Source organism: Zootoca vivipara, chromosome 12 (genome assembly GCF_965207765.1).
Source record: "Zootoca vivipara chromosome 12, rZooViv2.hap1.1, whole genome shotgun sequence".
Lineage (NCBI taxonomy): Eukaryota > Metazoa > Chordata > Lepidosauria > Squamata > Lacertidae > Zootoca > Zootoca vivipara.
In genome coordinates, this window is record NC_142595.1 from 3,009,145 (window position 1) to 3,031,200 (window position 22,056).

The 22,056-nt window shown below is 43.6% G+C and overlaps 1 protein-coding gene across 13 annotated transcripts in view; it reads left to right on the forward strand.

Moving 5' to 3' along the window:
* The window catches only part of LOC118095417 (poly(rC)-binding protein 3), a 249,935-nt gene that overhangs the window by 212,699 nt on the left and 15,180 nt on the right, over positions 1-22,056 (forward strand). For 7 of the 13 annotated variants that reach the window (XM_088655488.1, XM_060282171.2, XM_088655490.1 and 4 more), the window contains 7 exons: positions 788-919; positions 5,517-5,645; positions 8,411-8,587; positions 10,398-10,454; positions 10,923-10,998; positions 12,899-12,951; positions 17,480-17,649. In XM_088655488.1, the coding sequence (XP_088511614.1) occupies positions 788-919; positions 5,517-5,645; positions 8,411-8,587; positions 10,398-10,454; positions 10,923-10,998; positions 12,899-12,951; positions 17,480-17,649 (794 nt within the window). Of the gene's footprint in view, positions 1-787; positions 920-5,516; positions 5,646-8,410; positions 8,588-10,397; positions 10,455-10,922; positions 10,999-12,898; positions 12,952-17,479; positions 17,650-18,720; positions 19,255-22,056 lie in introns of those variants that run through there. The other 6 variants (XM_088655484.1, XM_088655485.1, XM_088655487.1 and 3 more) reach the window with 4 other exon arrangements.

Sequence of the window (22,056 nt, forward strand, 5' to 3'; positions counted from 1 at the left end):
GGCAAAACTAACAAATAACTTTGCCTTCTGTAAACCCCACTGGAACAAATGGTAGTTGTGCAAGGCACAGACAGGTATCTGTTTCAATTAATCCTGCAGAAGAAAAATATCTTCAGAATTGTGCCTCAAGGTCTCTAAGTGCAGTGAAATCACACTTCTTCATATTTATTCTTTCTCTAAAATACTTTATAGGCCCCAGAGGCGCAAGCGTAAGAGATTACATCTGGCTCGGCCCTACATTGGTAGATCAGGTGCATAGCTTTAATATCTTCAATAGGGTGGATAGTGACCACCTCCCAATTGCCATCACAATCTGAATCCAGCAATCAAGCTCCTTTTCCTAATTCAATCAGCAGGAGCTTTTGCCTCTGGCGCCAAGAAGAAAGAAATGGGACCTCCATCTGGAGCATGCCCTTAAGGCCCACCTAACCTCCCCAGTAATTCTGGATTTGAAAGACCAACTCACAAGAACAAATGAGGTCCACCTTTCCTTCTCATTGTTTCACCAAATCACCTCTTCCCTTTTCCCGGTTCTCACTAAACCGCCCCGTATCCCGTACATCCCCTGGAATGCTTCCTGGTTTGACCAAGAATGCAAGCAGTCTAGAAGGAAGCTCCGACTCCTCCAAGCTGATTTGAAATCAGACCCCACACAAAGTAAAATCAAGGCAGTCGCTCAATTCCGCACACACTACAAACAGTTGCTTAAAATACTTAAACTGTTCCTCTCAAGTGTCCAGTGGACTAATCAATCCTGGCCTAATTCTTCTTGACACTGTCATTTCAGGATATCAACGCTTCGATGACAAACAGCACGGTAACAAGCAAGCCTCCTGTAACGCTGCGACTTGTAGTTCCTGCAAGCCAATGTGGATCCCTTATAGGCAAAGGAGGGTCCAAAATCAAAGAAATCAGGGAGGTAGGCAGCAGTCCAGAGGATTGATTGTTTTCTTTAGCACAGTGGGTTTCAAAGTTTCTACTCTCAGAGAAATCTTGCTTACAGTCTCTCCTCTGTTGAGGGATGCTGCACATGTATCATGGGACACTTGTGCCTTGATTCGGGGCTGTACCGTGTTTCCCCTTTTTAAAGACACCGTCTTATAACTTTTTTTCCTCAAAAAAACACACGGTGTCTTATTTTCAGGGGGTGTCTTTTTTTTTTTAACGGTGCCACAAGACTTGGGTTTTGTGAAGCAAGAACTGTCTATGGATAGATCTGCTCTGGGCGCCGGCGCTGCAGCCCTATCTGTTGCAAAAGCTGACGCAGATTGCAATGTAAAAGAGGAGATACTCAAGCCGTTGCATTGGGAATATCTCCCCGTTCGCGACGCTTTTAAAGCCTTCCCTTTGTCCCCTTCCTGAGCTGACTCTCGAAACATTAATGAACTCCCTCCCCCTTGCCCTTCTCCCCTCTAACGTGGCTGCCTGCCTGCAGGGACGATGAGGTGGGAAACCTCTTTGCCAAGTTACTGTACAGCAGTTAAGAGAGGGATGCGGGCAGACGGACAGGTTGCCCTCCTCGCCACCCCTCCAGGCTCCCTGCGCTCCACCGGCAGCTCCTCTTAAGCAGTGGGGGCGGGAAGTGATCCTGCCGAGGGATCTGGCTCCAGAGACACTGCAGGGGGTGGGGTGGGGCTGCTTCATCCAGCGGCAGGCTCGCAACTCCCCCCTCGCCGTCGCTAGGGCTGCCTAGGCTGGATCGTGTCCCTCATCCCGCGCCTGCGCTGCGTGCCAGGTTTTGCCCAATCTGGTTCTGCGAGTTCCTAAAGCACTGCGAGATCCAGATCTGCGAGTTCCTAAAGAACTGCCAATGCCGCCGCCGTCTAGGCTTGGTGGGGCTCGGTGAAATTGCAGCCTGACGGCCCAGAGAAACAGTGGGCCGTCACCTACGCTGCAGAAAAGCCTCCGGAATCATGTGGGAGGGCTAGCAGGCCTCCAGCCACTGCTTTGCCTCAGGCCATGCCGCACACAATGTTCTGGCGGCGGGGCTTCTGCCGCCGCTCTGCCTCCCGCCGCTGCTCTGCTTCGGGCCGTGCGGCCCATAATGTTCCGGCGGCACAGCTCCCGCCGCCGTCAGTCGCCCCGCTGCCGCTCTGCCTCAGCCATGCGGCCCACAATGTTCTGGCAGCACAGCTTCTGCTGCCGCTCTGCCTCCCGCCGCCGCTCTGCTGCAGCTCCCGCCGCCGTCAGTCGCCCTGCTGCCGCTCTGCCTCGGGCCATGCGGCCCACAATGTTCCAGCAGCAGGGCTTCTGCCGCCGCTCTGCCTCCCGCCGCCGCTCTGCTTCGGGCCATGCGGCCCACAACGTTCTGGCAGTGTGGCTCCCACCGCCGCCGCCAGTCGCCCCGCTGCTGCTCTGCCTCGGGCCCCCTCCCATCTGGTCTCAAGCCTCTCTGAGGCTCCAAAGGGAAGCAACAAGGTACGGCTTATTTTCGGGGTATGTCTTATATTTCGCGAATGCATAAAAACCCTGCCATGGCTTATATTATGACTACGTCTTAAAAAAGGGGAAACACGGTATTATAGGATGCATACTCAGTCACGGGTCAGACTTGCTAGGCTTCACCATTGCCCCCTATGAACAGAGCCTGTGTTCTAGGCTTCTTTGCTTCCTGTTCCTGCTCTCTCCTCCCTTCACATGCTCCAATTTCCTCGTTTCACAGTGGCAGGGGTGGGTGGGGAAACATAGTTTGTGTTGGACCTGAACCAAGCAATCTGTGATTTGTGCAAACCACAATTAGCCTTGTTTGCATGTACATAGTGGCAAACTAAAGGGAGGATAGGAAGGGAATTGGAGCATGCAAGAGGTGGGGGAAAGAAGGGGAGTGCAACATTACATGCAAACTAAATTGCACAGAAAGGTAAACTGACAAAAATCCCAGCAGGGAGCATGTTGCTGCCCTCATCCAGCCCACCACTCTCCAGACACTGACATGGACAGTTGACAGCCACAACCGATTCAGAGGTTACAGATAAATAAAGCTGCATGTCACCAGTGCATCTAAAATGTTAGCTGAGATTTCCCGAATTGCATCCTGCTTCATCCTTCATCAGTAACAAAACTGGATAATTTCTCACAGTTAGCAAGCCTCAAACACAAGGTGATAAGGGGATTTACAGTTGCCAATTGGAATAAATTATCCAGTTTTGTTTCTAAGGAAGCATGAAACACGATGTAATCCAGGAGAAATTTGGAGAAATGGTAATTGTTACATAACAGTGAGAATCTTTCATGTTCGTTAATAATTGTGTGTGTGTGTGTGTGTGTTCATGTGTTCATTTTATATCTAGTCTTACCTTATAAATAACTTTTTATACATTTCTATTGCCTTTTGGGGTTTCCTGTTATTTTTGATCAGCGTACTGAGGACATTGTGCTCCTCCCGGTAACAATGGCATCCAATGCTTTCATACAGATATTGTTACAAAAATTTGGGTGCCTGCCCCTCTCTCTGCTGAATCCAGGCACCCACACAGGGCCTGTGCTCCGCTGGAGAATTGAGGATGCGGTGGAGACTGTCGTTGCTTTAAGAATTATGGTTTATTCACCTATTTACACCTATTTACACCTTCAGTCTGCATGGAGGGAGTCCAGATCTTACAGCATGGTCATTTCCAGAGGCAGCAGCACAGGCAACCTGCCCAAGATGAATCTCAGCTCCTCTTCCTACTTTTCCTTCCCAGCAACCCTCACTCAAAAACTTCCTTTTCCTGTGCCCTCAAATACACATCTCACTCCAGGAGCTAAAGGATTATCTCAAATAGCCCATCAAAACTTTTTGTCATGTTAACAGGACAAAACAGAGCCTAGGGCTTGCCGATCAGAAGGTCTGCGGCCCCTGCTTGGTCCCTGCTTCTGCCAACTAGCACTTTGAAAGGACGTCAAAGTGCAAGTAGATAAATAGGGAAGGTAAACGGTGTTTCCATGTGCTGCTCTGGTTTGCCAGAAGTGGCTTAGTCATGCTGGCCACATGACCCGGAAGCTGGGACCAAGCAACCGGAGCTCACCCCATCACAGGGATTTGAACCGCCGACCTTCTGATCGGCAAGCCCTAGGCTCAGCGGTTTAGCCCACAGTGCCACCCGCGTCCCATCCTGTCCCATAGCCAGGCATAAACTCAAGATTGGAATGGATTTAGATCAGGCATCCCCAAACTTTGGCCCTCCAGATGTTTTGGACTACAATTCCCATCATCCCTGACCACAGGTCCTGTTAGCTAGGGATCATGGGAGTTGTAGTCCAAAACATCTGGAGGGCCGCAGTTTGGGGATGCCTGATTTAGATGATTAGCCTCCAAAAAGGGTCACATGTTTCCATGTGTGTCTGTCTGTGTTAACTCTGTTATTGTGTGAGCATTCCTCAACCGCTTCAGATGCCTGACCTCCAACCCACCGGCTGCCACTGCAGGTTATATAATGACAATGATTCTCTTTCCATGTCTTCTTCTTGCATTTGATAATTATCTAGTCTGAAGAGGCAGGAGGACATCACTAGCTCATTCCATGACTGGGCTACTCACAGCTGATTGTATGCAGATCCTGAGCAGCCACCATTAGTATTCTTTCACCATTATGAAATACTCCAAATATCATACCAAACATATGATAAAAGGCAGATATTGAATAATAAAGAATCACCCATCAAGGAATTGTGTTCATTTTCAAGGCTGGAAATTTTTTTTCAGGCACCACCAATTACCGTATTTTTAATCGGTGCTTTAATTATTTGTAAAAATCTTAGTTTTAATTACTCTTCCAGCTAACTACAAAAACCAAGGCTGCAATAAATCACCAAAAAGAAAAGATTAAAGACTCAAGGAGAACCATACAGCATCTGTAGCAATGAAATACTCCAGTGCTTAAGGATCTGTCATATAAAATTGTTTCCTGGTTTTAATTGACATTCAGTCAGTAGTGTTCCACTGAACCTGAGATGCAGTTCACTTGGATGAGGGAGATGTGGGTTTGAATCCTCAGTGAGCTCAATGAGTGGCCTTAGGGAAGAGACTGTCCCTCAGCCTAACTTACCTTAGAAGGTAATTGTGAGAAAATAAGGAGATATTATTACCTTGAGCTCCTTGAAGAAAGAGTGGGATACAAATTCAGTATGTAAAAAAAACCCCAAACCATTTAAATTAATCCCAAAGAATTTCAACAAGGAACAGAAAGTGGTGGCAACAACAGCCAACTTTGAATGTTTCCATTGCTGCAAGGCTTTGGCGGGGGTGGCAGGCAGAGCACAGCAGGCATGTGGGACAGTCCCTGAAACTAGCCCCACTTTGGCAGTCTGAACAACAAGACAAAGTACAGCCAGGCAAAAGCTTGCAAACTCCCTCCAGCCATGCACCAGGAGGAGAAAGGCAGTGGAGCACACACGGCTAGGAGGAGGCCATTCCCTCCTCACACGTCCCTCCTCCATGGGTGAGTGAGATGTCTAAAACGTGCCAGTGAGTGAAGGAAAGTTTGCATGATGTGGTGAGCTGTGCATTTCTTGTAACACCTTTGTTTGTGTTTAAGTCTACAGGAGCCCAAGTGCAAGTTGCTGGCGATATGTTACCAAACTCCACAGAACGTGCGGTTACAATATCAGGCACTCCTGATGCCATTATTCAGTGTGTGAAGCAAATCTGTGTGGTAATGCTAGAGGTAGGATGCAGGTTTTTAAGAATAACGATCAAGAGCTTTTGTTGCAGGCTGTCTTTCAGATCTGAGTTCCGTATTTTTCGTTCCATAAGACACACTTTTTTCCTCCTAAAAAGTATAAGGAACTGTCTGTGCGTCTTATGGAGCGGATGCATGGTCCCTGGAGCCGGATTGCCCAGGGGCGAAAAGTAGATCGTGCTTTTTATATATATATATTTTTAGGAAGAGCTAAAGGCTAACGAGCGGAACAGGGAGTTGAAAAGAACCCGCTCAGCAGCTGAGTGCAAGAGATCGGGGAGGGAGATAAGGGATGCTAGCTCCCTTCCAGGCCCCGCCCCCTTGCCCAGGCCTCCTTGTTGAATGTTCTGCAGAAGGAGGCTGCAGCAGCATGTGAATGGCTGATTAGATTATCTGTCTGGAAACTGTAGAAATGGCTCCCTTTCCTATAGAAAATGTAGAACTGTGAGTTGAACCCCATAAAACAGGATTTTTTCCCTTTGCAAGGTAAGCTCAGCAACTTTGAGCTGATCCTCAAAAATGGATCTTTCCCCCTTTGCAAAAAAGCTGCAGAACTGTGAGCTGATCCCGCCAAAAATGGCGCTTTCCCCATTTGCAAAAGAAGCTGCACAACTTTGAAGCTGATGCTCAAAAAAATGGAGCTTCCCTCCTTTGCAAAAAAGCTGCACAACTGTGGGCTGATCCCCCCAAAATGTGGCTTTTCCCATTTGCAAAAGAAGCTGCAAGAAGCTCACAACTTTGAGCTGATCCCAAAAAAACCAGGGCTTCCCCCCTTTCCTCCTCTAAAAATTAGGTGCGTTTTTTGGACAGCTGCGTCTTATGGAGCGAAAAATATGGTAACTGTGATTGAAGGATACTCAGATTATTTTCAGTCCGATGGTCGCTTTTCTTTCTGGGCAGCTCTGAGGGCCACATGCAAATGGGTGGAGCAATGGGTGTAGATTTTACCTTTGTACCATAGGCCAACCTAGCAGTTCGAAAGCACGTCAAAATGCAAGTAGATAAATAGGAACCGCTACAGCAGGAAGGTAAATGGCGTTTCCATGTGCTGCTCTGGTTTGCCAGAAGCGGCTTTGTCATGCTGGCCACATGACCTGGAAGCTGTACGCTGGCTCCCTCGGCCAATAATGCAAGATGAGAGCGCAACCCCCAAGTTGGTCACGACTGGACCTAATGGTCAGGGGTCCCTTTACCTTTACCTTTACCATAGGGTAGTTTCTTCATGCGCTCACTCACCCCTCTCTATCCTCTAGTCAGACATGTAAGAGGCATTATCAGAGTTCAAGGACAAAACACTTAGAAGCTGGGCCAGTATGGCATGTGGCCTGGGGAAGAGCTCTGAGGGCTATACATGGAACTCTGGAGGGTTGCCCTCTGTTCGGCAGTAGAGCACATCAATCCATTGCGGCTCACAGTTTTCCTGGTTAGTCTTTCTTTTCTACTACCAAGTACAGTGGTACCTCAGGTTACAAATACTTCGAGTTCCAGGCTCTGCTAACTCGGAAGTACTACCTTGGGTTAAGAACTTTGCCCCAAGATGGGAACAGAAATTGCACGGCGGCAGCGGGAGGCCCCATTAGCTAAAGTGGTACCTCATGTTAAGAACAGTTTCAGGCTAAGAACGGACCTCCGGAACAAATTAAGTTCTTAACCAGAGGTACCACTGTAACAGGGAACAGTATGTAACAAAAAACTTTTAACATCTATGTATGTAAATGCTGCACTCCCATATCTGGCTAGAAATGTGGGGTGTTTAAAAAGTAACTATACACCCACTATGAATGTGGGTGTATCATTACTTTTCAAATACCCTGTACAACTGAGGTGTTAAAAACCAATCAGTCTTGTTTTGAGTCTTTCACTATCACATTTCGGGGATTGTCAGTACCATAACAATACAGGTGAAACTCTGGAAATTAGAATATCGTCGAAAAGTGCATTTATTTCAGTAATGCAACTTTTTATTTTTTATTTTTATTTTTATTTTTACAAATGCTTTCTTTTGGAAATTCCACAGTAATAAAACAAATAGTTACAATAATACAAATATAAACAAAAATAAACGTCGCTATTACATTTCATTAATTACATTCCATTTATTATTGACCCGCCTACTGACAAATAATTATAATTACAACAAATAAAGGCTTGACATATCTTGCTTTACATGTCATGCATCTATCTCATACAGTGGAACCTCGGTTTATGAACACCTCAGTTTACGAATTTTCGGTTTACAAATGCCACGGACCCATCTGGAACGGATTAATTCATTTTCCATTACTTTCATTGGGAAAGTTTGCTTCAGTTTATGAACAGACTTCCGGAACCAATTACACCCATGCTTCGGGTTAAGTACGCTTCAGGTTGAGTACTCCGCGGACCCGTCTGGAACGGATTAATCCACTTTCCATTACTTTCAATGGGAAAGTTCACTTCAGTTTATGAACGCTTCAGTTTAAGTACTCTGAGGACCGTCTGGAGCGGATTAATCCACTTTCCATTACTTTCAATGGAAAAGTTCGCTTCAGTTTATGAACGCTTCAGTTTATGAACAGACTTCCGGAACCAATTGTGTTCATAAACCAAGGTACCACTGTATATTGGTTTCACCTTTTAAGTTGCGTTACTGAAATAAATGCACTTTTCGACGATATTCTAATTTCCCGAGTTTCACCTGTAATTTGCAAGCAACAAATTTTACTTTCTCTTGTTTACTTTCTCTTACTACCTTATCTTTTCATCCTCAGTCACCACCCAAAGGTGCCACCATTCCTTACCGCCCCAAACCTGCCTCTGCACCCATAATTTTTGCAGGCGGCCAGGTAAGAGCAGACACCATTTTGACTTCAGCCGGAAACCACACCGTCTTGGCCCAACCTCAGCCAGCGCCTGTTAGTTTTCAACTTTTACTACTTTTCTGTCTGGTATAGTACTGCTTTTCTAGTAATTCTGATGTGATAGATGTAATTCTGTTGTTGCTGTCCCCAAATCTTACCTGTGCCGCCCTTAACACCAGCATGCTCCCTGCCATGCCTCTGTTCCTATGACTACTCCTCCCCCAACCAGGTTGGAAGCCATGCCTGGAACAGGTTAATTTGGTAGGGTGTGTCAGATATGGAAGCATGCAAGACCCTGTGCATAAAATAACCCTTAGAGCAGACTACTTATCACATACTCTTACATTTGTATCACATGTTAATAATGTCCCAATCCAATATTTTTAGTTATTTATGCACCAGAATTCTAGGGATAGAATTCTGTTTTATAAACTTAAAAAATTGGCACTGTTCCAATATTAATGCAACATACAGATGTGTTTGGCAATATCTCTGGATATACTATAAACTGGTCCAAAACAGAGTTGATGTTAATAGGAAATAACGTTTTGGTTCAACCGTTTAAACAATATCAATCTCATATTTGCATAGACATCATTAAATATCAAGGCATATTAATAACACAAAACTTATCTAAATAGCTTCATTAAACATCAACAAAATATATCCTGAAGTATCAATAGACATTGACAGATGGGAGTCATTGAACCTGACCCTGTGGGGAAATAATAATAATAATAATAATAATAATAATAATAATAATAATAATAATAATAATAATAATATTTTATTATTATTTATACCCCGCCCATCTGGCTGGGTTTCCCCAGCCATTCTGGGCGGCTTCCAACAGAAGTATTAAAATTCAATAAGTCAATGCTCTTAAAATAAATATAATACCTAGACCAGTGTTTCTCAACCACTGCTCCGCGGCACACTAGTGTGCCGCGAGATGTTGCCTGGTGTGCCGTGGGAGAATTACTTTATATATAGTCAATATAGGCACAGAGTTAATTTTTTTAACATTTTCTAATGGTGGTGTGCCTCGTGATTTTTTTCATGAAACAAGTGTGCCTTTGCCCAAAAAAGGTTGAGAAACACTGACCTAGACTACTGTAGTTTATATTTTAAGAGGAATTTCAATTCTCATACTGAGCAAATACTTTCACAAAATTAAATCTTTGTTTAGAAAATGCCTTTCGGGCTCTTCAATTCCAAGAATATCTGTGTATTTACTGTCAGGTACACAATTCTGGAGACCCATAACTGAAAATAACTGTCCAAATTGGGCTACTTTGGAATATTCCTATGTAACACCTTTAGAAACATGGGCAGCACTCCCTGCCACCCACTCCAGTTGCATTACCAGGGCCGGCCCTACGGCCAGGCTGGGTGGCGCAGGGCGCCATGGTGCCGGCCCGACAGGGGGGCGCCTCGCAGCTGCGCCCACCCGCCCGCCGGCCGCTCCGCCTCGCAGCAGCGCCCTCGGCAGCAGCGCTGCGCGCTAAGCCCGCCCGCCCGTCGCACAGCAGCGCCCTCGGCAGCTGTGTTGTGCGCTGAGCCCGGCCGCCCGGCTGCCCACCACACTGGAAAACGGGGCGCCGGAGGGATCCGTCGCACCATGGCGCCAGAGGTGCTTAAGACGGCCCTGTGCATTACAAACCACTTTTGAAACAAAAGGGACTTCCAAAAGCAGATTTTGATATAGGACACCCCACTCCACACGTCAAAGAATTGGGCAAGCCAAAGTTTCTGGATTGTAGGCCTTAAGCTTTCAATGTTTATTCATAAATTGAAAATAAGCACACTTTCTTAAAACATACAATAAAAAATTGAAGCACAAACTATTCTGAAACATGACTGCTGAGAATCTTTCATGTGTCTTTGTCCTTTGCAGGCATTCACAATTCAAGGGCAGTATGCTATCCCTCATCCAGACGTGAGTCCAACGCATGTAAATTGCTTTCCGTTTTCTATTTTCTCTTCTATTTGTTCTGGGCAGCATTACTTTCTGAGTATCTAAATGTCAAGGAAGCATCTATGAATGGCCCTCCTTAGCAGTGAAACATTTAGTCAAATGCTAGGTTTCTCAGATAACTTTGTGCCAGCGTTGCTATAGAAAGTACAGTGGCCCAGATACAAATTAACCCATTTTATGCATGTTATACATTTTGGTTTTTAAATTGTAAATATTATACAGAACAGTAGTTGAAGATATTAACAGTAGCCTTTTACATGTAATAACGGTAGCAATGTAATTTTAACTTACTTTTCTATTAGTAGACTAGAGTGAATGATTTAAAACTTTTTTATTATTTAATTTTAATTAATCCAGTTTTGAAACGTGTTAAGATGGTTTTTTTTCTACTCTGAAATAATTCCATTTGATTGGTTAGTTCTAATTTCCCATCCTGCCCTGCAGTTGACCAAGCTTCACCAGTTGGCTATGCAGCATCCCCCCTTTACTCCCCTTGGGCAGACCACCCCTGGTTTCCCTGGTACGTACCCGTGACTCCCTGGGGATGTCCTTCTTCTTAACAGCTTTGTTTCCCATGGGCCATTGCAACATTTGGGTCGCTAAATGTAGCCAATGGCCAATGCTCCTTTTGTTTTTACTCATTAATCTCTGTTGGTTGTTACGCTTTTCCCCCTCCTGTGGCTCCCTTTATCAGATTTCTTTTGTCGTTGCTAAACATTTTTGCTTTGTTCTGGGTTTTCATGTGCTTTACCTCAATTTTACCACCAACTTAAGAACTGGGGTTTCTTTTATCAGGCCTCAAATGTTGTTATGAGCCACTGAGGATGTGCCATGTGCCTGCAGTTTTTGATGGTCAAAAGTGCACATTGCTTTTCAAAGGGAGCCTGCATAAACTGGAACGAAATATTGATACATTTTTTTGCAGATTCAAGTTATTACTGAATTTCTATACAGTGGTACCTCGGTTTATGAACACAATTGGTTCCAGAAGTCTGTTCATAAACTGAAGCGTTCATAAACTGAAGCGAACTTTCCCATTGAAAGTAATGGAAAGTGAATTAATCCGTTCCAGATGGGTCCGCAGCGTTCGTAAACCGAAAATTCATAAACCGAGGTGTTCATAAACCGAGGTTCCACTGTATTAATGAATTACCTGGAATACCTTCTTCTGCCTTAATGATTGAACAAAATGCCCTCTTCAGCCACAAATATATTTTCTTAATGAAGGGGGGGGAATGAAACTCAAAGTTGTTGAGATTCTTTTAGGAAAGTTGTTTTGAGATTTACCTCAGCATCCTGGACATTTTGCCAATTTTCTAAAATTCTGGACGTATGGCAACCCTATGTTAAATTTAGTGTATTGACTATGTTTGAAATAATTAAATTTGTTTCAGCGGAATTATAGATTTACATATTTTCAAAAGACAAGCTCTGCACACTGGCACATACTTTGAGTGGCAATTAATAACATTTTTATCACATACATCACAACTTTTGTGGGAAACTGAATTGAGTTCAGTAAATCAGTTGACATGACATTTATATATTATGAGGGAATTGGCTGAATTTGGGCATAATAATCTAATTTAAATGGACAAATTTGTTGGGTACACAAAGAAAATAAAACACCTGTAAGCTGTTGAAACTTTTGCTTACAAAAAATTAAAATGGATAAAGTCGAACTGGCATGGATATATGGTGTATCTGATAAATAAATAAATTTATTTAAGAAGTACTGCACTCTTTTCCTTATTCTTTTCATTAACTCCCTGCTCCTGAATCTGTTCCTTGTACTATTGTGGACTGTGTAAATCTGTAATTTTGAGTGTTAACACATTAATTGCATTTCCTAAGCACTTCCCTTTTATCCATCCAAATTTAATCTAGCCTATTGCAACCTTAATGGTATTACATCCCTTCTCCTTTAAAACACCCTTCTTTCCAACCCTCTGCAAATTGACTAATCCCCTGTATAACATTATAGCCTGCCTAGTTTCTCCCCATATTTATGTATTTTTTCAGTTTTCATATATATATATTTGGCTTTAGATTCCCACTTTTTATTTTCTGGAAGTTTGAATTTGAGCCATCTATTTATTTTTTACAACCAAGTGTTGGATTTCTAACTTTATTGCTAATTGAAATCTACAGTTTTCTATTTTCCTTTAACAGCATTATATATATATATATTCTTTTGTTATTTTGGTAGGAGCCAATGTCTTTTTAAAAATTACATTCCAATTAGTACATAGCTCTAATATCTGCAGTTCTGGCTTTATTTTCTGTTGAGCTAGCGGCTCAATATTTTTCTTTGCTCCACTTTTTAAAACAAAAAAAACTTATGAATGCCACAGTTTTTGCTTCTCCCTGTTTCAAAATCACCGTTGTAATTTCCCCCCTCTTTCGTCCTTCAAATCTAGGATTGGATACCAATACTCCAACCAGTTCCCATGAGCTCACTATTCCAAATGATGTAAGTACACTTAATTTATCTTCTTCTTGAGATTGGTTTATATCTCTTACCTATCATAGTTGATATAGCATAGTTGCTCGGAGTGAACTGAGGAGTCCCTAGTTCAAATTTTAACTGAACCATGAATGCAGAGCCATCTGCCCTGCCCAGCTAAGGGAAATACAGGCGAAACTTGGAAAATTAGAATATCGTCGAAAAGTGTATTTACAGTATTTCAGTAACGCAACTTAACGCAACTTCAGTAACGCAACTTAAAAGGTGAAACCAATTTATGAGATAGATGCATGACATGCAAAGCAAGATATGTTATTTGTTGTAATTGCAATTATTTCTCGTTAGGTGGGTCAATTATAAATGGAATGTTATTAATGAAATGTAATAGTGATGTTTATTTTTGTTTATATTTGTATTATTGTAAATATTTGTTTTATTATTGTGGAATTTCCAAAAGAAAGCATTTGTAAAAATTAAAAGAAAAATAAAAAATAATAAGTTGCATTACTGAAATACAGTGGTACCTTGCAAGACGAATGCCTCGCGCAACAAAAAAACTCGCAAGACAAAAGCGTTTTGTGATGTTTTTGGTGACTCGCAAGACGAAGTTTTCTATGGCCGCGCTTCGCAAGACGAAGTTTTTCGACGGGTTTGTTGTTGTTGTTGGTTTTTGCCACGGCAAACCGTGCTTCGCCAGACGAAATTATCGCAAGATGAAGCGACTCGCGGAACGAATTACTTTCGTCTTGTGAGGCACCACTGCAAATGCACTTTTCGACGATATTCTAATTTTCCGAGTTTCACCTGTATCCTTACGGCCGTGGTATCCTTCTTTTGAGCTGGGTCTGGGAACTGGGGGCCCTCTTTGCAGTAGTTCTGTTTCTACTTGGATGGCTGATTCCAGAAGGTGGAGCTGGGGGTCTGTTGTTCGACTGACTTCCTGGCACTTGTGCTTTGGGGTTCCACAGAGTTCTATTCTATCTCTCATGTTTCTTAACCACTGCATGAAGGCACTGAGTGAGTTCATCTGGAGGTTTGGAGTGAGATAGAGGGCACACAACTCAAGTTCTCCTTTTTTATGCTGTTTTTGTGATATATGAATGACCTGAGAAAACTTGGTATACTTGCTTGTATAACATTATTCTTGTTTATAAAACCCAAGAAAAAAAGAAAAGTTCTCCTTTTTATTAAATTTGGGTGAGTCAATGAGACTAGATGTAACCCAATGAACCAAAGCTTAATCCAGACAAGGTAGAGGTACTGTTAATAGGAGGTTTGTCTGCTCAGGTGTGTGATGTTCAGCTTGTTCAGGTGATGTTCTCCTAAAACTGTGCATAAGTCTGTGGGTACTCCTTGATCTGCTTTTGTCACTGAAGACTCTGATTGCCTCTCCATCTAAGGACACCCTTTACTAGGGGTGACCCAATAACAAAATCTGTGTTGGGCTGATGCGTCATGAAAAACACCACCTGTTCCATCCCATCTCCACGTGTTTAAGGACAAATCGGAATATATCCTTTAAAATCCACACAGGATTTTTTGAGAACAACTTAAGAAGAAAAAACACTTTGGAGGTGATACCGTAGTTGTGAGAGGGAACCAGGTGGCGCTGTGGTTTAAACCACAGAGTCTAGGGCTTGCTGATCAGAAGGTCGGCGGTTCGAATCCCTGCAACGGGGTGAGCTCCTGTTGCTCAGTCCCAGCTCCTGCCCACCTAGCAGTTCGAAAGCACATCAAAGTGCAAGTAGATAAATAGGGACCGCTCCGGCGGGAAGGTAAACGGCGTTTCCGTGCGCTGCTCTGGTTCGCCAGAAGCAGCTTTGTCATGCTGGCCACATGACCCGGAAGCTGTCTGTGGACAAACGCCGGCTCCCTCGGCCTATAGAGCGAGATGAGCGCCGCAACCCTAGAGTCGGACACAACTAGACCTGATGGTCAGGGGCGCCTTTACCTTTACCATAGTTGTGAGTGCTTATGAAGTGGTCTGAGATATGAAAGTACTGTCAGACCAGGCTTCTCAACCTTGAAGTGTTTACAGTTCAGGTAGGTCAGGACACAGAAGTTAGGTGTGAAATGAGTTACGGAGGAGAAAAAGGAGGATAGTTTGAGAGGCATGCAGGGGAGGAGGAAATATCTCTGAGGAACACAGTGGTTGTTTTCTAATGGGCAGCTTTTAATGCACAAAAGAGCCTTCAGGGGAAGATGTGAGAGATTAGGGAGGCTAGTGGGTTCTTCATCGACTGGATTCCCTCTTTTTCTATTGCAACCTTTAAGACTAGACTTGTCAGTTCTTGAAAACTCGCAGCCTGGCTGGCTCCTGTGCCTTTTACAATGTGTATAAATCAGCTGGAGTGAGAGTAGGGCATGGGGGCCAATGTGAGCCCCCCCCCGCTAATGTCACCCTATGACCTAGGCAGATCAGCAGCAAGGAGCAGTAAACACTAGCAACCCCCTTAAAAGATGTAGGGACCTGGTTAGGAAAAAAGTTGCCAACCTTTATTGCTAACCTTATTTTGCATAAGTTAACCACTTAATAGCATTTTCATTTGAATTCCTGACTTTCTAAGTAGTGTGCATTTTATTTTTAATGAGGATATTTCTTACTTTCTTGTTTGTTTGTTTGTTTGTTTGTTTGTTTGTTTATTGAGTACATTTAGATTCCTCGCTTCACCATGATCATTATCATCTGGTATTTATATAGAGCTATTAGGGGTGTTAGGGAAGGGGGAAGTACCTCTGGTGGGGGGACACGTCGTGTTCCTTCTTGGGTAGTTTGCCCACCTTTGGTCCCCACCCTGCACTCAGCTGTCACCTGTGGCTCCTAAAAGCTGTCAGCATGTGACAGCAGCCACAATCCCAGGAACAGCTTTGACTGGCCAGCTAAACCAGGTGAGGGGAGTCAATGGGTCTCAAATCCTTGGTGAGCTAGGGACTTCCCCTGCATGCAAAGACAGGCTCTGGTGGTTTGAACAGACAAGACCAAGAGTGGGTGCAATGGTGAAGAAGGTGGTTTCTGCAGGTGTTGGTGGGGAAATGAAGGGCAGGTGGGGCTCGTCCACCTGGGAAGGGAGCCCATCTAGGAGAAAGAAAACTTTGATCCTAAACCTCCCCTGCCTTGTGGGATGTCTTCAGGAGAAGAAAAGTCTAAGGAGTGGAGTAAACCTTACACAAATCTGGAGTGGAGACCCTAAGATGCTTAGATGGTGCCTTGTACAGGTGAAACTCGGAAAATTTGAATATCGTCGAAAAGTGCATTTATTTCAGTAATGCAACTTTTTATTTTTTATTTTTCTTTTAATTTTTACAAATGCTTTCTTTTGGAAATTCCACAGTAATAAAACAAATATCAGTACTGTAGTTAAAAAGGTAAAGGGACCCCTGACCATTAGGTCCAGTCGTGACCGACTCTGGGGTTGCGTGCTCATCTCGCATTATTGGCCGAGGGAGCCGGTGTATAGCTTCCAGGTCATGTGGCCAGCATGACAAAGCCGCTTCTGGCAAACCAGAGCAGCACATGGAAATGCCGTTTACCTTCCCGCTCCTATTTATCTACTTGCATTTTGACGTGCTTTCGAACTGCTAGGTTGGCAGGAGCTGGGACCAAGCAACGGGAGCTCACCCCGTCACAGGGATTCGAATCGCCGACCTTCTGATCAGCAAGCCCTAGGCTCAGTGGTTTAACCACAGCGCCACCTGGGTCCCTTATCAGTAGTTACAATAATACAAAAATAAACATTGCTATTACATTTCATTTATAATTGACCTGCCTAACGACAAATAATTACAACAAATAATGGCTTGACATATCTTGCTTTGCATGTCATGCATCTATCTCATATATTGGTTTCACCTTTTACGTTGCGTTACTGAGATAAATGCACTTTTTGACGATATTCTAATTTTCCGAGTTTCACTTGTACGCCTCCTTCCGCCAACTCCTGCAGCCAAGCTGGTGTCTACTTTCCTTTGGACCACATCAGCAAGGCCAAGAGGAGGGTCTTGTTGTCTGGGTAGCCTGGGACCTCCCTACACACTTCACCCCTGGTAGGCACACTCCATTGTCTCTCAAGAAAATTGATGCCAGGAATAATTGATGTACAAGATGCTTTGAAAAGTATAAGAGGATATCTTACACATTCCATCCTGTGTCCTAGTCAGTGAAAAAGTTGAAGAAACTAAAATACAATACCGTAGCTTGAAAAGCAATCCCTGCAGACTTAAAGCTATTTTGTTCAGTTTTTAGAGATCTATGCCCCTTGACAAAGACCAATGAATCCAGATCTGACCGAAATATTTTGGCGCTTGTGGTGGAAAATCTAAGTGGCCACACAGTAGAAAAATATAATTTCTAGTAAAATTAACCACTGCCTGTCCTTTAATGGTACTTGGCTCTGCTGCCTAAGGTCATCTTATAGTAGGCTTAGCCGCTTGGATTGCAGCTTGGATTATTCCCCCCCCCCCCAATTTGCTGTGAGAAGATTTTTCTTTTGCTTCCATCTCTTGCCCTAAACTCTCTGTTTTTGTCCTGTTTTAGCTAATAGGTTGCATCATTGGCAGACAAGGCAGTAAGATAAATGAAATCAGGCAAATGTCAGGAGCGCAGATCAAGATTGCAAATGCCACAGAAGGCTCAGCAGAACGACAAGTAACAATCACAGGATCGCCTGCAAACATCAGCCTAGCACAGTACCTCATTAACGCAAGGTAAGTTCATTTTGTAAGCAAGGTTGTTCTTGAAGTCCACTGTGCTTCGTAGGAGCTGGATGTACCTGCCCTGGTTCAATCCTGTACCATCACAACAACTGTAACCATGGAGAGTAGTAAATTAGCCCCAAACTAGCCTTTTTAGTAACATTACCTGATTTTTTAAAAAAGGGATATTTGTGCCCATCAGTGTAACCTACAACCAGTACTGTTCTAATACTTGTAAGAGAATGTCTATTAAACAGATGCTTGATTTCAAAGAGGAATTGGGTTTAAAAGAGGGGAAATGCCCTACCCCTGACTCTGAGTTGGAGTGTCTGCTTCCCATTGCATTCTAATTTCGCAAAAATGCTTGATTTGATTCTCAGCTAGTACTTCTGAGCACTAGAAGAAAATATACGGTACTATTATACTTTCCAACTCTACTACTAAATCATGTCAGCACAGAGAATTACAATATGTAATGTTTTTTTCTAAAATGTCCTTTCTCACGTCAAGCTGCCATCTCAGAAATATGTTGTTGCATGTATTCACTCAGAAGATTAAGCATTTCTCACATCAGACAAAGCTCTCTTTCAACTTTTGCATACACAATTCACAGCATCACTCAGGACACAGCATATTTTGGGGGTTCCCAAAAATTTCAAGGGTGTACAATTGCAGGTGTATGTGTGTGCCCTATGATTCCTTTCAGAATTGGCTCTTGATTTGCACAGCCCACTCAAAGTGCTGTCCTGGCAACACTATCGGCCATTTAGTAAGAGATCCTGGGGGGCCCTTCTGGATATTTTGGGGCCGCCAAATATTTGTCTGTCAGTTCTGTGGGCCACCCATAGACCTGACAGTAAATGGAACAACCTCCATAGGCTTACTTTTATGGCAAAAGTGTGTGTACTCTTCTGCCAGGTTCAAATATCAAAGCAAAACTAGAGGTCAGATAGATGTGGTGGTCAGTTTCCAGATTCAAAAAAGTTTTCCAGTATTGCAATCAGCCGTCTATATAATGAATATAAACCAGTACCTTAAGCCCTGTGATCAAATAAACATGTGTTCCCTCCTTTAACCCTTAAGGATATGTTCTTCTCTTGGTGTTCAGGGATTCCCCACCCATCGAGATGAGAATAGACCCCTTCATTTTTAGTTGTACAAACACCACATGGCATGCATCTGGATCTCTGAAGATAACAATTTAAGATCTTCCGGACAGCTAAAGCATGCAAATAAAATAAAACACTTATTAATGGAGCTGCAGCTCGCTGCTCACCAGATAATGTTTATTCTAGTGAACAAACCTATACCTGATTCACTTAGAAAAGCTTGTGAACTCTCGTGGTTCTTTTGATGTTTTCATGGAATGGAATTTAAGAGATCATTTAATGCCCTTTGGCAAAGAAGACAACTGCTCAGCAATCCTACACTACGGATACTATAGAACCAGAAGGTGTTTTCTTTTGTTGAATTTCTAGGTGGGATTTGTAACAGTCACCTTCCATTTTAAAACATGTATCTTATGTACTTATGTGGCAAATGTATCTTCATAAAATGGCTACCATATGTAAACAAAGAGTCTTGAGAGAATATGCAAGTAAAATACATTCTGAATTTACAAAGGTAAATGAATGGGGTCTTTCCAATTTGGCAGCTGAATGTGGCACTGAGCATGTTTTTAGCTCATGGAAAAAATGTTGGGAGTTGCGAAGCGCTCTGTAATCAAAGGAGTCTGCCACTTGCAAGCCCTATGTTGGGAGTCTCAAGAGACTGCATGAGCTGTAAATATTACATATCTCTGTAATGGCTTCTGTAGTGGCATTTGTAGTGGCTTCACCATGGGAAGGTGAGAAGCTTAAAAGCTGCCACACTGAAGACTGGCGTATAAAGTATTCAGTTATTATCAGATAAAACCTTTTAAAAAAACCCACATCTCAGCTTGACAGCTAATTTTTAACATGGCTTATTTTGAACTGAGCAGGGTCTGATGGGCAAGCAATATTAATCTGACCTACTGAACTACTCAAGTGCAAGCGGAAACAAAGGCTAAGAACTATTTAACTCTTGCCTTCCTAATGTGAGCAGCAACAGACTTTGGCAGACTCTTCCCTTTTTATGTACCATAAAATCCAGAGTCTGAGTCCAAGGGCTTTCTAATGTAAAGAGTTCCTTGGTTGTGTCTGAAGCAAAGCAAAGGAGGGACTCTGATAAATATTCTGTTATTCACACTGAGACTGGTGGTGAAGAGCCATTTGCTATGATTCTACAATGTATCTGAAATGCTTGGAATTGTGAATTATGCTGGGGACCTGATAGGAAGTTGTTAGGGGCCAGATTGAGTCTCTAGGACATGTGTTTACGTTCCTTATGTTTTCTGTAATATTTAAACGAAACAAAATGATGAATGCAGCTCATAGGCATGAGAAATAACATGTTCCAGTATATTGCTAGCTTCTCCTTCACTGTTTTCCCCTTCATTCTACATCTCCTTTCTCAACTGCATCTCTGACAACTCTAGGAGGGTGGCAGGTTCCACGCTGGAGTTTCGGCCTCCATAGCATAGAATGCCACTTGCCCATGGCTGGATGTCATCCCACTAAGCGTTTGGCCACCAGCACCAAGCAGTGCACAGAAAAAACACAGCATTATAGGCGGCACACCCAGGGAATTCCATTTATTTATTTATTTAAATGAAGGGAATGGGGAGGGAAGAATGGCAAGTAGATCAAAGAAGAGGTGAAGGGACAAAATGCTAATCAAACAACTATGACGAGAGTGGGCAAGAAGCCAAAACAGGAGATTATTCCTTCCGATAAAAATACCTGTGTCAGATCTGGAGTGCCGGGGACAGGATGACCCCTCCCACCTTTTGCTTGCTTGCCGCAAAAGCAGCCCTTCACCCTACAGAGCTCTCTCCACAAAAGGTGGTAACCGGAACTCAGAGAGAGACAGTGGGGGCAGAAGGAAAAGGCTGGAATGGCTCAGCACCTTTTGTCTGCAAAGGAGGGAGTCCCTCTTCCTCCCTTACTGCCTGCGCTGGAGCCAATCACCCACCATTGCATCCAGAGACAGTTGCAGGCAGAAGCTGCAGGTCCATTCCAGTCTTTTATTCTGCCTGTGTTTCTTTCTGCCCACCTTGATCACTGCTTTAAATAAATAGAGATAGATGATAGATGATAGATAGATAGATAGATAGATAGATAGATAGATAGATAGATAGATAGATAGATAGATAGAGTGTGCTTGGGCACATCCTGCACACCCACTGCACGTGTAAGGACATGAGGACATTAGGTACCTTCTACATGTCACAGAGAACAAAACAGAAACTCAAGGATTTCCAATTTGGGCAGCTACCCTGAGCTCAGTGCTGTGTGTGTGTGTGTGTGTGTGTGTGTGTGTGTGTGTGTGTGTGTGTGTACACGTAATCACACACATAGACACACACACAGAATATTTATTTGTTTGTTTATTTTTCACATTAAGTATCTTCCAGACAGGAAATTTTTGCTTTTGGTTGAAAATATAATATCATTCATAAACATGTCAACACCGTAACCTGCAACTTTATCCTGTGCAAATTTATTCAGAAGTTTGTTCAATGGGACATCCTTCCAAGTACATTTATTTGTTCTTGGATCATCTTTCAGGACATAGCCTTCACAAGGCAACTTCCATTAAAAAATATTATATAATCAAAGGTGCCATTAAAGTAATATGCCTAGAATTATATCCTTGAGACTGAAGTCCTTTGGCTTCTGGGAGGGTCTCGGAGCTCCAGTCTCAGAGAGGGAGATCCAGTGTTGGGTTGTGCCTCCCTGGCCAGAATCAGTATCAGAGCTCTGACACCAGAAGGGCTAAAAAGGGGCTGTGGGGCAGTTCTGGAGGATCCATAGCCTTCCCCCTATCTCCCCAAACCAGGAGATGCAAATGGTTTTTAAAAATAGAGATATGGGGACAGAGAAGGGCAAGAGTGTTCTTCCCACATCCTGCCAGCTCAGCACGATGCTAAGAGAAGGAGGACAAATTTCTGTTCTGCCCTAGGCTAAGGCTGCAATCCTAAGGTGGGACAGAGAGAAGCAGAGGCGGCTGAGCCACCTTACACAGTGCCCTCCTGGGCTCTTGCCAGCAGGGTGGAAGTGCAGTAAGGGGGAAAGGAGTGCTCTTGGGCTCCTCCGTCCTTTTTCCAGTGTTTTCTTTCTTTCACAATTTCCCTTCCATTGCAAACAAGGGAAGGAAAATTAGCTACCTGCTGGCATATTTTTCTCCCTGGTCTGAGGTCCTGTTGGGGGGGGGCTGGGAAGGCTGTGGATCCTCCAGAGTCAGGCCTTCCTCCAGCGCCACACCTTTTTCTGCCTTCTTCTGAGTTCAAATCTCCCTCTCCATCCGTTCACCCTTCAGTGGCATCCCAAGGAACAA